Raw genomic sequence first — 16,775 nt, 5'->3', positions numbered from 1 at the left:
TGGCTTTTCAATACACCTTGTTATCCAAACATTCAACCCGGGATAATGTGGAATTAGTGAAATTACAACAGATGCATTTGAAGTGGGCACAGAAAGAACAAATCAGTGCCAACTGAATGAGATGGAAACTATGTGGTAGTTATTTTTATGGACCATAAGGAAATCTGGTTTTGCAGAGGAACTTCTTCATTCTCACATTGCCCACTGGTGGTCTCCAGACGGCGAAAGACTGGCATTTCTGACCATAAATGACTCATTGGTACCGAACATGGTTATTCCCCAATTTACTGGTGGTCTGTATCCAAAAGGAAAGCAGTATCGATATCCTAAGGTAAGACGAATATGAGTGCAGTACCCACCTCCCCTTTTTTGTTCAGTGATAGTATTCAATCACATGGAAGGAGTGTTTCTAGACAGCAACGGAGGCTAATTTTATTTATGTTGATTTTCAGGAAATACCTTTTTTTTTTTTTCATACTGTGACACCTTTTGCTGGAAATCAACTGGGTGAGGGAACAGCAGACAAACTAATTCATAATAATTTCATCATTGATACAGCTTAGTAAAATCAATTCACCACTTCTGAGAGAAGGGTAATATGTTTGAAGGATTGCACAAAAAAATAAGATACTGTCACAATTGAACTGGAGTGATACATGCAGCATGTTCCATTTCACTAGTGTAATCCAGATATGGAATTCCAGATCTCAGGAAATGATGCTGTTATTAATAAATGTAACAGACTGGCCTTGAATAAGATAAACCACAGTAAAATCTTTTCCTGGTCATCTTAATCAGGAAGAGGAGGGAGGGGAAGGGGGAAAATTAGAATTGTCACCGAGTTCCAGAAGATCTAGAGGGGGTGGTTTAGATTCAAGTTGGAAAGTTAAAGAACAGCCCCGGCAGGGATAATGTCTGAAATTACTAATTGTCTGGGGATTTCCCAGTTAGGTGACTCTCTAGCTGTCGTTTTTGTGCTGAGCTCCAGCACTGGTATTATCTTCCAGCTTACTGGTTTAATCCATCCCTTGTGTGCAATTTCAAAGTGTCTGAGTTCGTCCATGTATATGGCACTCCTTTGACATTTCGAGTGAAGTTAATTTAGAGCTTTAGAAAATATTAGTGTTACCCTATTCCTGGTACTGTTTGTTTAGTGATGAACCTTTATTTTTGATGGGTGGACAGTTAGACTGTACCAAGTACTATGAAATAATATGATGTGTGATATAATGTATTCTTCTATGAAATAATACTCTAACATAATGAAGTAACAATATTTTCAGAGGTGGTTTATGTACTTGCTTAGGTAAAAGGCTTGAGTAACAGAGCAAAGAAAAAAATAAGGAATACTTTTAAAAGTCAGCTTTGTAAACAAGAAATGAGTAATTCCATTTCATTAGCAATTCAGCATAAAGGTGATACAGAATAGTACTTCAGTAATCTCATTAATGAAAAAAACATTATCTTTCTTTAATGTCTCAATTTAATGCCGATTTAGCTACCGTTAAACATCATTAATTGGTAATGAAGCTTGTGGTACAGGAAAAGAGATGAAAAAAAGTTATCATAGAATTAAACCTTTGGAGAAAATTATATTTATGATTTAAAAATTAAAGGAAACCCACAGGCAATTGTGAATACTGGGACATGTGTATCTGTGTACATGCCTAATGCACACTGTATTAAAAAATATGAGAAGGGAAGTTTAAATTTTGTTAAATATGTAGAGAACAAAGTAATATTTCAATGTAAAGAGTTCTTGCACTACTGAACAAATGTGAGGATTATACAAAATTCGTGCTATTTAAATTGTCATGAGGAGGCCCTGAGCGGTAGAGGAGTTGACGCTGTTTGCTGTTGAAGGAGAGATGTGGATATGAGAGTTTTCTGCTCAGATAGAAAAAACACCTTCAGCTGCCCACGTCCACTGCAGGCTTAAGAAGCGCTCAGTTTTCACCACACTGACCCCAGCACCTCCCCAGCTGTAGAGACCTTGTATTGAATTGCATTGAGCTACAGATACCTGTAGCCACAGATATTTGTAGTAGAGACAGTATGTTGGGGCAGTATAGCCCTGCATGGAGACCAGCCCAGGCTGGCAGGTTTTTACCTTGCCCTCCCAATATTAAACAGGAGTCAAACCCACTTGCTTTTCATTCCCTATAGCCCCAATACACTGTATAGCATTGGATGACTCCTGTGACTTACATGAAAAAGGAGCTTAGATGTGATATGATTTGGACAGGGATGTGGGACTTATAGCATCTCCTTGCATCCCTGCAGAGTCTTACTTTCTATGTCCAGTTCTTTCTTTTCATCTTAGGAACATGACTTAGTAACAAGCCAAGTTACAGGAAGGACAAGTCCTCCCTCCCAGTAGATTGTCAGGATTTATCAGACTCGTCCTAGTAGATATATGTTGAACTGCCATTTTATTCCCCTTTAGAAGCAAGAACCATTTTGTCTCTCTTAGAGCTGGCCTGCCAAAGCGGCTGAGTCCTAAACAGAGCCAAAAATACAGATTTCCAGCTCAGCAAACCAGGGAAGGAAGACAAGGAGAAAACTGTAAAGAAAGAGAAGGAAGAGGAGGACTGCTATCCCAGATATAGGTAGAGCAGCTTTTAGAAGAAGGAACAATAGTGTCTGGAAAAGACTTTGCTGGAGGGTGTATTTAACTCCTGGTTTAGGAACCAACTTTTTGCAGCTGACTTTACTGAAATAGGCCAAGCCACTCCTATCATTGGTCACTTGCTCTGCACAGGAAGGTCATGGAAAGTAAAGGGCAGTGAGAGAATTATTCAATTAATGCTTCATACTTTTATTTTTGTAATTCATAAGTCTGTGAAATTAATTTTTAAAATTTAAGATTTTAAAATTTTAATAACTTCCCATTATGATAAAGATACTGAACGAGTGAGTCTATTTAGCTGTCACCGATTCAGTGCTTCTAAAGCTCCTATTATTTTTTCTTTTTTCAAAGGCAGGTCAAACAAACCCAACAGTAAAGCTCTTTGTAGTCAATCTGTATGGACCAGCACATACACTGGAACTGATGCCACCTGACAGCTTTAAATCAAGGTATATAATTTCATTGTTTTGAAATTCATGTTTGATTTAACCTGACTGTCTCTTAGGCTAATTGCCTTTTTACATCAGCATAACACTTATCTTTGACTGGAATGCACTTGATCTCTGTCCCTGTGGCTCAACATAATGATAATAAAATAAAATACAGCTCTACCGGATTCATGCTGCTCTTAAAAATCACAGGGATCTAAGATCTGCTGATAGCCGACGTCCTGAGAAGCTCCAATTTACTTGAAATGTATGAAATTAGGAATTGTAAGCTACGGTCAAGGGGCTGAACACTCTTCTGCTTCTGAGGTCATTGCAGTCACTCCCAGACTTCCCTTGCTGTGGGCCAGCTTGGTTTTTTCAGTTTCTGAAATCAGATTGCAGAACATAGAAGTGTCTTACTAATGCACAGAACACATAATCAGGGGGTTCCCTCATTTTGAGAGAAATGTTTTGAACTTTTCAAATCCCATAGGTTACAGAAAATGTCATTTCTCATCACGGCAGATAGATGCAGTGAGGTGACAGGTGAGAGGCAATGCCATAAGATCACACACTAAGAAGGACAGTGCTGTTTTTCAGGAGAAACTGCTTCAGAACTGCTGAGCTAATTTAACAGTCCCTTTGACCTGGAAGCTGAAGTAATGAGGTCTGGCTGCAATTGGTGACTTTCCTGCTGAAGTTACTACCTTAAGCTAAGCTCCCAATTACCTGCCCTTGCTTGAGTTGCCGTGAAACTTTTGTTTAAGAGTAAAGAACTTTTCATCCTTTCCCATGGGTATTGCAGTGATCTTGATTAAATTGCTATTGTAGTTTCAGTGCATATACTAATGATCTTCTAAAGTGTTACATAATAAAGGTAATGGTAATGGTAGTAACAGTTACTACAGTGCAGATGTAGCTGCAGTCTAAGGGCCAGGGAAGTGCCGCTTCACTCAGGGCATTTTCAGATGGAGAATGGCGTGAAAAAGGATTGGCATGAATAAAGATGAAAAACAAAAACAAACCACCTTTGGTTTTGCAGTTCCTGCAAACCCCAAAGGATTTTATGGTCATTGTTTCCAAAACAGTCAGGATGTTAACAATGAGCATTGATTTACAACCATTGCGACCAATTTCAAGCTGGTGTAGCTCTCCTCTGCACAAACTGAGGCACTGTAATTTAGTGCAGGAATAATTTAATAGTGAATTTTGCCTTGCAATTATTTGTGTCAACTGTAATGCTCACTGACTGTGTTAGTGAAAGGAATTATTCTTAATGAGTTCCACTTTTTTGAACTATTTTCTTTCTGTTGCCGGACCACTACTGAAAGCCATAATAAACTCTCCTACTGCTTGCTAACCCTTCATTAATTTAAGTAGCAGTATAAGATCTGAAAGAGATTCCTTACCATCATGATTAGCATCTCACTCTCTTAAACATAATTAAAATTGTCATTTGAATGTCACAAAGTACAAAGCCATTAAAAGAGAAATACGTAAATCCCTAAGGGGGAAAAAAAAAACTGTGCTGCAAAATTTAGTAAAATCATATAGTTTTGAGCCAAGTATACTGTAAATCTTGCGTTCTGACTCTGGATTTCAGCAGCAGTCAGTCATCACACTGGTCATCAATCCATATATATCTCCATATATTGATATGTATACAGATAGGAAGAATGAGTTTTTAGCAGGCTTTCCAGAGTGGAAATCTGTGGAGTTTGTGGTGATTGGGAATTTTTGCTTTCAAGTATTAACTTTTTTAATAAAAGTAGTAGCTTTTTGTGGTCAATTTTTTTCAGTACCTTTCTAATCCATTCATTATGAAGTCATTTAGTAAATAGGTCATGGGAGTCTTTCAGAATTAAGTGGAATGGGACGCTATGAGATATATTTATATGGATCTTTCAGGGCAGAAACATTCAGAAATACAAGTTGTGCAAGTCATAACCAGCTGCTGTTACGGGAGAAGTTCGCTCCTACACAGAGAAACCACACAAATAGGTGGGGAAGGGGGCTTCTGTTACTTTTAGCCATGGAAAGTAGCATTCAGATTATCCACTCTCCCCAGCTTTTCTCTGATTTTTAGGGCATCCGGGAACTTGTTGTAAGATTGAGTAAATTGCTTGTTCTGCCTTCATTTACTTCTTGCAGTGGCTCTGTAAAAGTGCTTGGTAGTATTTCCCAAGTCTTGTTCAGTTTATTCTTATATAAAGATAGCAATAACATGTCTAAATTTACTCCTGAAAGTTTTAATATGTGGAGAAAATTTACCTTCTACTATTTATTAACAATAGTTAAAGGTTTACAGTCTTCCTTTGAACATACGGTTGTTTTCTGTGCAATTATTTTAATTTCAAATTAATTTCCAAAAACTTGGTGTTTCCATTTTATGTGTACAATTACATTCTGTTTCCTTCAGTGGCAAACATGTTTTTGTACTGCAGGATTTTCTTCTCATTAGTCACAGAAAGCAAATGTACATGTAAGATAAAATAAGTGTTCATTCATTCACTGCTAGCTGCTGAAGTTCCAGTTGGAAAGCTAATGCTTCCTGCTGCAAACATTAACAAAAGCAATATGGTGTACAAGTGGTCAGTTCAAGCCACTGCACCTTAGGACACCTGAAGACTTCTTGTAACTGGTGATATTTAGATATAAGGTATTAATACCATATTAAGAAATTCCATAGTGATTTATCAACTCCATGCTTGAATTTAGACCTGTCAGAAAAAAAATTATTTATTTGCAAAGTGGAAATCTCTAACACAGATAGAGAAGTGAAATAACACATGAAAGAAGTTGCAGTTGAGTTATTAGAGCTGTGTTCCATACATGATGAAAAGATTTTTTCTTCTAGAACAATGTATCAGCTCTTGAAAGTCTCAGTGTGAGGGTCATCCAGTTTGCTTTTCCCATTCTCCACCATAGTGAGCAGGCTGCATTGGCTCTGCACTATTCCCAGATGCTGCTGACCAGGTAGTTCTAAAATGCCCCATAAGAAAATAAGTCAGCGCTTTTTCTTACTTTTTCCAATAGTATTTAAATGCCTGAGAAAATGCTAGATGTCCATATTCTCATTTTATATATGTCTGCTTTTAAAGAAACTGAAATACACAGTAATACCCTTCTGACTTTTTATGAAAATTTGGATTATTTTAAGGATTTTAACTAATCATTTGTAATGGAACTGGAAGCACTTAAGAAATTGAGTTTGCATAAATTCAGATAATGCTCTCGCAAGCCTCACCATTTTTTTTATTTTCCAAATCATCAGAATCATTTGGATATATATGTACTTCTAGTTTGAGATCACCTCTTGAATCTAGAAAGTTTAGTTTTGTACCTCTGGCAGCCGATTTATCTGAGCCTTGCTTTGGAATATAAAGCTTATTTGATTCTAACTGGAAATGGAGGGAGGGGGGTGCAATTTGTCATTAAGAAAACTAGGATTTACTTTCACCTTTCCTTCCTTATGCTATGTCTACTTTCTTCTTCCAAGCTTCTGCCCCTTCCCTCTTCTGTAACTTGGCAATACTAATAGCTAGCTTGCAAGGTTAATTGAAAGGATTAATTCATTGTCATACCTTATAGCAAATGACTGTAATCTATTCAGCCTACAGGATGAAAATATATTCACATACTTTAGTGAAGCATTCACACACAATGCCAAGGAATTTATTGATTACTCCCTGCCATGTTCAGTGGAAAGAAATGCAAGTTCTGCACCTTGACCAGGACAAGCTTCTGGTCAGCTGGGGCTGGGACCTAGCAGCCTGCCCAACCGTCCTGCCATGGCAGCTGTGCTTGGGGCTGAATAGAGGACAAAAAGTGCACTCTTCTTGTCACCTCGGCTGCACCACTCTAGGAGGAGTGTGGCCAACAGGCTAAAGGAGGTTGCTTTGTCATCACCTATAAAGGCAAAGCATCACCTATACCAATCTGGTTCAAGGGGAAAAATCAGTTCATCAGTTGGCTGCCAAGGTGCTCGTGGCAAGGTCCTATGGCTGGAAGGAAATGGGGACCAGAGCTTGTTAGCCTGACTGTGATGCTTCCCACCAACTCCCCTCTAATGGGGAGAGGAGCTAGAAAATCTTCTTCCAGTCAAATACCTGTGGCTCAGTCAAAGAAGAAACCTGCATTCATCCATCAATGTATGCATAGATAAAGTTGCGTAGTATACCAAAATACTAACAAACTATGGCTGCGTTGCAGGTCATAGAATCAACTAGAATCATTAGATCAACTAGGTTGGAAAAGACCTTCAAGATCAAGTCCAACTATAATGTCTCAATTTGGGGTTTTTTTTCCATGCACATTTCTGAGAATGACATTTTCTGTTAGTATCTGTAAATTCTCATACACTTTTCAATACACAACAATATAAATAATTTTAAAACATAGTAAATATTCTAGAGCATTATGCATGGGCTAAGTTTCTATTGTTTAGCTTCTTAGATAACAACCTGCCAGTAAACTAGTAGAGCATGATAGGTTAGCTTTCTTTAGGTGAACCCTGTTGTATTTATTATCAAAATCCAAATCTATTAAAACCATCAACCAAAGTAAAGTTTCTTTTTCCATTGACATAAATGTTAAATGTCTTTCAGCTATTCTTATGAGCAGATTTCTTTCATAATCAGCTCGTTGATTCACAGTTAGAGCAGATTTCTTCATTATAGTGAATGGTATGAAGTTGCAAATTTTTACTTTTTGAGTAGGTTCTTAATATTGCGAGTTATCTTCCTATAATGTTAGTCTATTTCAAATCTCAGTATTTAATGTTCAAATTCAATTATGATTGTAACTATGCTTCCAGTGTAATGCAATGCAAATCCCTTTCCTTTATTCAGTTTACTGTCTCTGTTGACTTTGCTAAGCACTTACAATAACAGCCAGCAAGGTACACATATATATCTTTCTAGTCACAAACATCCCAAAACTTACAAGTGAAACAAGACATGCTGGACATTCTTGAATGATGATAAATGTATTAGCAAACTATTAAACTACCTCCATACAGCTATTAATTGAGATAATAAAAATAAAGGAAAACATTCTATAAGAAATAAAGGTTTTAAAAATTGTGCCTTCAAGCTCGGTGGAGGATGATAGCACCTTTGATATTTAATATGTTTTCATTAGCAGTGAAAAATGAATCCAGATTTCATCAAGTTACAAGTCTTTGGAAAAAAATGAATTTCCATATACTCAAGAAAGACTGCTTTCTTAATGCCTACAGTTGGGGTTTTTTTCTCACTGAATACCCGCCATCCAACTCGGGCCCTAAAATCTGATCTTTCTTGATGTACAGCACCTCCTCAGCATACATGAGATGTTCCAGCTCCTGCTGTTCAGCTGACTGCATACATGGCATTTTCCTGGCTCACTGACCTAGGGGAAAGCTATACCTTCTTTATACTCATTGCCTTATCTAACTGCCTTATGCCAATTTGAAGCCAGGCAGCAGATTTATGTGGAATAAATGTGGAATCAGAATTAGCTCTCGACAAGGAGCTTGAAGCTCTTGGTTTTATTCATTGCCCAGTTCAATCCAGCTTCGAATAAAATGAGTCATGTACAAGTTCCTTTAATATTGACTGATCATGAGGTGCTGTAGAAGGAGACTGCCTTTTCTGCATTTTCTGCCTGTAAGTAAAGAGGAAAGCTCTCTTTGGAATTTAGAAAGAAAACAATCCTAGGGCAGAATGTGAGGAAAGAGACTCTAGAAAGTCTGAGATGAAAACTTAGCTAGAACATGAAGTGTGGACTGGCTAAAAACCAAAATGGCAGGTCTATGAGTCAGGGATTGAATGACATTTTCTTGAAAATCAGGGATTTGAATGGGAATCCTGAGAGCAGGTGAGATGGTGGAGATAGAGGAAGTGGGTATCAAAAAACAAATTTTAAGTTTCTCATGATCATCTTATAGTGACCCTGCTGTGAGAAAGAGGATCAATAAGAAAAACCTTGGAACTGGCTAAACAAAGTATAGGAAAAAAATCTAGGAGTGAGGTGAGGAGATGCAGCTTGAATAAAACAAGCCATATCAAGAGAGAAAAGTCTGGTTTTTAGGCCAGTTGAATGCTAAAAACTTGATTCAGTCTATGCCATGCAGCCCCTGTGTGATACAGTGAGTTTAAACTAACATTAATCAGTAAACTAACATGCAATCAGTATTTGTGTTTGTTACTTTTTTTGGACATGCAATAAATTAATCCACAGTCTGATTTAAGAAATGTTCCCCAGAAAAATGAAAGTTATTCTCTGGACATGCAAAGTGCTGTAAAGCCCCTAATTAAATGGGTAGTATCTAAAGTAATATCTTGCTTCAGTCCTTTGTCCAGAAAGCAGTCATAGTCTTTCCTCTTTAAAGTGGTGCTGTGAGGAAACTTGTATGAATAAATGCAGAGGGTCTAGTAATACCAGTACATTCGTGGTTTTGGTTCTGGAGGGAAAGAGAAAGCACTTATTTTCACTACTGTTACAGTACATTAATGGCAAAAATGCCAGATATTTCGGAGAAAAAAACTGATAGCAGCTTCCTCAGAATTAAAATAGATTTTGCCTAGCAGTCTTCTCTGGTTTTATTCAACTGTATCAGCCAATCTAATAAAACATACACTTTTCTTCTACAAACTTTGACTTGGTCATATCTGTTGACCTGCAACAATATTACTACCCTGTATGTGTCTATGCACACTGTATATTTGAAACACTAGATAAACTGCAAAACTGTGATTTACAAAGGAACATTACCTGGAGACAGTATTTAATTTCAGAAGGGTATGCATTTCTGCATATACATATATATTTATGTATACACATTATACTACACTCTTAATAAACAAGTATAATGTAGTGACATGTGAACATATTTTTATGCATAGTAGATGGAAGGGGGGAAAAAACAGGGAATTTTTAAATTATCTTCTGCTTTCATTTCAGTAATTGAGGAGTTTGTGTTAGTGGTGGGAAAGGATGTAATGGTTTGATTTGGACTATTAATTACTATATCAGCTGGATTCTGAATGGTTAAATATTCTGTTTTCATCCCTCACTGAAGACTTTTTCAAATTGTAGAATTTGTTTTGGGAATAAATTAGGCTTTGCTGTCAGTGGATGTTTCTTACCTTGGTGTTCAAGTACTGGTAGAGGAAGGCAGTCCTCATTTATATGCATTTTGAATATTTCTTTTTGGCTATCTTCAGGTTTCTGTATGCACAGTTGCTATGATTTTGAATTTCCTTATGAACTGCAGAGGGAGAAGTTTTCATCTCTTGTTTATTGAGTTCTGGCATGGGGAGCCAGTTAACTGAGATTTGATGTTGCACTCTGGTTTGTTTGTTGGATCAATGCTTTGTTGATTGCGTCATGTGGTCTTGTGTTAGATCTTTTGTTACTTTTGGCATACATTTTTGCTCCTCATTAAGTTAGAAGGCTTTTTAAACCATAAACCATAAATATTAGACTCAGCATATACCTGAAGTCACCATTTCTAGTCATCATTCTGATATCCACATGTGAAAATTTCTGTCTCACTAAGTCAAACATGAAACATATTGGGTTGTTCAGCTGTGTTCTTCGAACATAGGACTAGACTGAGGCTGGGTGAAGCTGTAGGTTTTTTGCTGCATCTCCTATGTGCAGCATCAGAGTTGTATGCAACTTTGATTTTGGCACTGCTTAGCATTTTTGATCTAGTAAGAAGTCTTTTGAATGTATAATTAAACGTGTTGTCAAAGACTAATGAGATCTCCATCAGCATTAAATTAAAAGCCTAATTATGTGCAAGCTAAGACCCTTATTTTAAAGGGGGGGGGGGGGGGGGGGTGAGTTTCCAAACAGGTTCACTCCACTGTTGCACAAATAGCCTGACAGGGATGACAAACTGCAACAGGTCTTCCTCTACAACATCCCCAGTCTAACAGCCTAGTAGGATTCCAGGAAGGCAGATACTCCATACCATGAGTCTGTGCCTAGGAAGCGGCCCTTGCTCAGCCAGGGTTAAGAGACAATTTGACTGATATTATGAGCTATTTGTTAAAACAGAAGATGGCACACACTGATGCTGAGTGTGACTTCCCTTTTATGCAGAAGTCCCGTTATAAAGTACTTGTTATTTATAACAAGTGACATTTTAAAGTGGTCTTGTCTGCACTCTGAAATTACAGACTTACAGACCTGTTTTTTTTTGTTTGGTAGTAGGGCTTTATTGTTTTGCAAAAATATGTGTCTTCTGAAGGGATTTAGTATAGGAAACTACTGGCTTTGTTGGAATTTAGTTTTTGCTTTTAAGCTGGCGGGCAAATACATGATTCATGTGTATTTGCAAATGTATGCTTCACAAGTATTATGTTTCAGAGTTGGTAAAGTTTATATATTCCAAATGACTGAGAAGGAGGAACTAACAGAGTACAGATTTCCTAGGGGGACAACGCACTAGAACTGATCCTTCCCACTTGCAGGAACAGAAATGCTGGACATTTAGTGTTATTTGCTCCATCCCTCAATAATGATAATGTCATGTGGTATAAAGCCAACATTTGATGAAATGGACATTCTTGAGTGATTTTTTTTTTTTTTTCAATAATGTTTGATCTGAATAGGAATGATTTGAACATTGTGTTTTCAAATGTTTACTTAGGGAATATTACATTACCATGGTGAAATGGGTAAGCAATACTAAGGCTGTGGTGAGATGGTTAAACAGACCTCAGAATCACTCCATCCTTACAGTTTGTGAAGCCACAACTGGGGCTTGCAGCAAGGTAAGTTGGATTTTTCCTATGCTTTCTATGCTCTTTTTTCAAGGTTTCTCCCTGCATTTTGTCTTCACATTCAGAAAAAGAATTTCGGACATCAGTTTGCAAATGCAGCAGTTGCAAGCTGAATATAATTTAACATAAGAATATAATTCAATATAAGTCAACAGGGAGGAAATGGATGTAAGAAAACTCCAAATCTGGTGAAATTATTTCATGTAATTAGCAACTTTGAGTGATCTCTCCAGAATTATGAAGCTTCATCCATTCATTAACTTCAGTGGAAACTGCGGTTGCTGAACATCATGTACTTTGGATGCAACTAATGCAGTGACAAGTTTGTCTTCCATCAGATATTTTCAGCTGCCTGATTTTTCCTCTCTCCCCCTACAGACTTTCATTTCAGATCTTTCTGTCTCTCACAGCCTAAATATGTTTACGGGGAAGGTGTACAATTCCAGTAATTCCTGCAAATTTCACAGCAGAATTAAATAACTTTAGGAAAAAAAGTTATTGAAAAAAAAATGAAAAGCAACAGGGATATTATATTCTGAATATAAGCCAAGCTGAAATACGTTTTTTTGTTTGAATTCAGCAACATCCCATCCCTTGACCCAGACTTTGACTTCTGACACTTTTGCATTACATCTCTCCATTTTCACAGTCAATCTTGCATCTTGAATGCAGTTGGCCACTTTCCCATTCTGAGTCACGATCTCTTCCCAGAATAAGCTAAAAGTGTAAATATTTTCTATACATACTAATATCAGTACCAGCAAATGCTCCGCAGTAGAGGGTATAATTTGGCAGTAGAAATGGTTATGAGTGATTAATGCAGGTATAAGTTTGGCCTATGAGTCAAAAGGTTCCCATCAGTGTCTACTACTGAAGTCAGTCATGTTAAAGTATTAGGGATTATTTCTGAGCTTGTCTGCTTCTTTTGGTACGTAGTGCAAGTTGCTTTTCCTGATGCAGAAACTGCATGTAAGTCCCCAAACCATAGGTTAAGACTGTGAACATGGAGATTTGTTAATTTGCTTGCTTTTTATCTGGTTTCTCTAAGCTTTGTGCTCTTTTATTAAGAAAGTCAGTCGTGAACCTCTGTGAGCAGTCGCTTCTGGAAGGAAACCATTATGTGCTTCAAAGTACTGTCATCCAGAGCATAATATAAGGCAGCGAGAATAAGTCCCGCTCCAGAAAAATTACAGTGCACTGAAGGATCTTTTTAGGTGTGAGAGGAAGGGTAGCAATACAGTATCACTGTAGTGGGTGCAGCTCAGACCCCGCTCATGCTTGTAACCCTGCTGGTTCCTACATTGCATCGAATAGAACAAGGTGATGTTCTTGAATTCAGTAATGGATGAGAAAAGGGGCTTTGTTGTGAGAATTTAATGTTGTATCACACCATTTTAATTCAACTGTAGACCTTTTTTTTTTTCCCCCTAGCATTTTTGTTCTCAATTCCAAAAAGTACTGTATAAAACCAGCTGCTCTAGTAGCTACAGGGTTTTAATTTTTCGGGCTGTATATGTACAGATGCTTCTGCAGCTAATAAGTTTTGATTACTTTAGTGTGACTGTGACAGTTTACAGCAGTTGATGTGTTTTTTTTCCAGGAATGCATGCACAGTGTCTGGTTGAGGTTTTGGTTTTTTTTTTTTTACATGACATGATATAAAATATAAGTGACAAATAAAAAGCAATCATTTGAGGTTGTTTTTTTTTTTCTCTTCACTTATGCCACAGTACAGCTCATTAAAGCAAGGGATGGTGATTTGAGAAGGTCTCACAATTTGAGATTGATGCTGGCTGTTTGCATGGTGTTGGTGAAGGACCTAAAACATCCAGTTGTCAGATGATGCCTAGAGGTAGAAAACTAATAGAACTGCCTGTGTAAAGCTTCTTGATAGCTAACCAGAAAGGACTGAAAAAGGCATTTTTAGGTCTCCATGGTGTTCTACCCAAAGCTCTGAATAAAGCAGCTGACTCTCTAATTAAATTATTGTTTATTTCAGTGTGTCAATGAAGAGATGTGAAGATTGTAACACAGTAGAAGAAAACCTCATGAAATAGCTAGAGACCTTTATTATTAAGAATGTGGGAAATACTTTTTATCTATAGTTGTTCCATAAAAAAAAATTTTTCTTTTTCTTTTTTTGTAGAAATATGAAATGCAGTCAGACCTCTGGCTTCCTAAACAGGTATAGTATAAATGCTATTTCTGTATGTATGAGTAAGTGATTTGCTTTATTTAATTATATTTTAATAATTTTTATTTAACCACATTACTTATTATATTTATTACATAAATTTCTGTTTCCTTGTGTTATTTTATAAGCTATTAAAATCTATTCCTTTTCAAATTTAATAATTTCTAGGATCCTAAATTAATTTAACAGCTGAGGAGTATAGCAGTGTCTGTCTAAGCATTCAAACATCAGCTTGTTTCTCTGGTAGTGGGAATCCCACCACTTAGCATCACACGGAGGACATTTTGCTATCTAGCTGACCGTGTCAGCTGTGGAAAGAGACATGTACTTCCAGCGAGCAATTCAGCCCTTTGAACTGAGACACCTGTCTGGGTTTCACTGGCAATATTCCCTTCAGTTCCCAATCTCTCTGCATTCAGTTAAGTAAGCACTTAGATAACTGCTGATTAACTACCTACCTAACTCTTGGATGGTTAAAGATAAATCAGACAAATCCCATTTCAGGCATTTCCTATATACTGTGCTGATTTTTTTCTCATTAAAAAATAATCTCACCAAATTAGGCCCCAGGGAGTTCAAAGATTAGAGGTTATAACTTCTCTAATTGGAATGCATAAGAATAATATTTCTAAATTCATACCCAAAACAATATGTTGATCTAATATGTCAGCAAATTATTCCATTTCCATAGTTTCAGAAGAGCTGTCCAATAAATGAGTGAAACACATTCTATTTAAAATACGTTTCAGGCTTCATTTTGCAATGTGCAAATGAGAAATATTTTTTTTCTTAGATATGATTTTATAGCAAGACATTTTCCTTTAATAATTCAAATAAGAAATCATTGTTAAAACACTGTGCTTTTATAGCAAGCCCATTTCCTTTCATACCTCTGTATAAAGTTAGACGTGGAGAGATAGTCTCACATCAGGCTACAATTTGTGGTAAGACCATGATTCAGAATATCATTTCGATTATTTTTGCCATACAACTTTATCAAAATCAGTGAGCATTAAGTAACGTTTTGTTGAGTCCAGGCCATGGAAACATTTATACTCAGCACTAGTAGGACTTACCTCTGTCATTAATTGTATGTCTGTGAACAAATGTATCCTGTAAAGTCCTTCTGCATTAGGGATGAGACTTCTAGAACTTTCACTGGGAGGTGGAGTTTTGCAAGGGCTGCAGTCCATGCTTCCAGACAAGATTGTGCAATGGTAACTACTGCCATAAACTCTGTTTAGCTTTAGCCACCATGTTTTTGTTAATCTTTGCAGAATATATTGAAAAGCTAAGGATTTTTCTCCAGTTTTCTTATGAACACAGCAACTACCAGAACCAAGAAGACGAAAAAGCTAAGCTGATGCTTTATTAAGAATTTTAATGAAAGTGTGACATACTAATGCAATCTTACATTTATAGAATGAAGAACCAGTTTTCTCCAAGGATGGCAGTAAGTTCTTCATGACTGTCCCAGTGAAGCAGGGAGGCCGAGGTGAATTTCACCACATCGCCATGTTTATTGTTCAGGTAAGATTTTGGTTCAGGCTATTTTTAATATCCTACTCATTCTCTAGGACTTCTATTTAGGATGCATGAGACAAGCAAAGGCTTGCACTTCAGTAGATTCTGAACACTTGTGTCGTCATCATTTTTCCTGTCCAGGTTGTCTCTTGGTGCAGAGAGGCATATTTGTAATGTCTTACAGAACAAGTGGTGCTCCTTCCCTTTTCTTAGACCTGTTCTGTGGTGGCATGCAAGGTCTGTAAATGAAAGGTACTTCCAAAGTACTCTGTCTGGAATATTTCATGTTTTCTTTGTACCTCTGTAGTCAAGCAGAGATGTTTTCTTGTAGAACTTTTCTGTCAATAATGTTTCATAACCACAGAAATTCAAGGGACCTGCAAAACCACTCATTTTAACCTCTTATATACACTATATCTGCATACATATAATATTAAATGTCAATTCAGAATATTCAAAATCTAGTCTTACTCACAACAGTAAAGGGAGGCAATACCCAAAACTTAAAATTTTGTGAAACTTAGGACTGTTTATTACCCTTTGCAACATTTTCCAGTGGCTTCCATTTCCCGGGGTCATTACTTTTTCCAAAGAAGAATCTGAAAGAAGATAAATTTCCACTATGACTTTGAAGGTCACCAGTATGAAGTAGTGATGAACTAATAAAGGAAATTATGTTCTGGAATGGAACACTCCAAGGCATCTATTTAAATCAGCAGAGCATTAATCCAGGTACTTTAGCTGAGCCGTATGATGAGGAGGGATTATTAAGGTACCCAAAACATCAAAATAGCAGACCTGGCACCAGGCAATTCTATAATCTCCCTTTATGACAGTGTTCTGGTATGAACATTATTAAGTCTGAAATATATTCACTGTGATCTTCAGACAGAACAAGAGCAAAAGGTCTTTAATGAAAATTTAACCTGAAGAAGCAAGAACAAGATACTCATTCACTACAGTAAATATATCAAGAAAGAATCAGAAAAAATAAGGATCAAAGACGTGTCAGAGTTTATCTTTTAATGAAAACAGTAACTCAGATGACAAGCTGGTAAATGTATATTAATATAATAACCACAGAAAAATTCACCCTGGAGAAAAAAAAAACATTTATTCAATCAAGTCTTATTTTGGATTCTTTCCCAATATGAATAAGAATCTTTAAAACACATGAAATGATAGTGATGTAAATCTGAAAATTAACTTGCAGCATTCACAAG

At 36.8% G+C, this 16,775-nt stretch overlaps 1 protein-coding gene across 2 annotated transcripts in view; it reads left to right on the top strand.

Moving 5' to 3' along the window:
• Window positions 1-16,775, top strand: part of DPP10 (dipeptidyl peptidase like 10) — a 563,373-nt gene that overhangs the window by 514,226 nt on the left and 32,372 nt on the right. For both annotated transcript variants that reach the window (XM_061479197.1, XM_061479109.1), the window contains exons 9-13: window positions 177-331; window positions 2,981-3,078; window positions 11,702-11,825; window positions 13,981-14,019; window positions 15,451-15,558. In XM_061479197.1, coding sequence (XP_061335181.1) covers window positions 177-331; window positions 2,981-3,078; window positions 11,702-11,825; window positions 13,981-14,019; window positions 15,451-15,558 — 524 coding nt within the window. The remainder of the gene's footprint in view (window positions 1-176; window positions 332-2,980; window positions 3,079-11,701; window positions 11,826-13,980; window positions 14,020-15,450; window positions 15,559-16,775) is intronic.

The sequence above is a fragment of the Pezoporus flaviventris genome, unplaced genomic scaffold (assembly GCF_033815535.1).
Source record: "Pezoporus flaviventris isolate CSIRO_AGI_PZ_B2104156 unplaced genomic scaffold, CSIRO_AGI_Pfla_v1 ptg000001l, whole genome shotgun sequence".
Classification (NCBI taxonomy): Eukaryota; Metazoa; Chordata; class Aves; order Psittaciformes; family Psittacidae; genus Pezoporus; species Pezoporus flaviventris.
The sequence above is the reverse complement of the archived record's forward strand: the minus strand, read 5'-3'. Positions and strand labels throughout refer to the sequence as shown.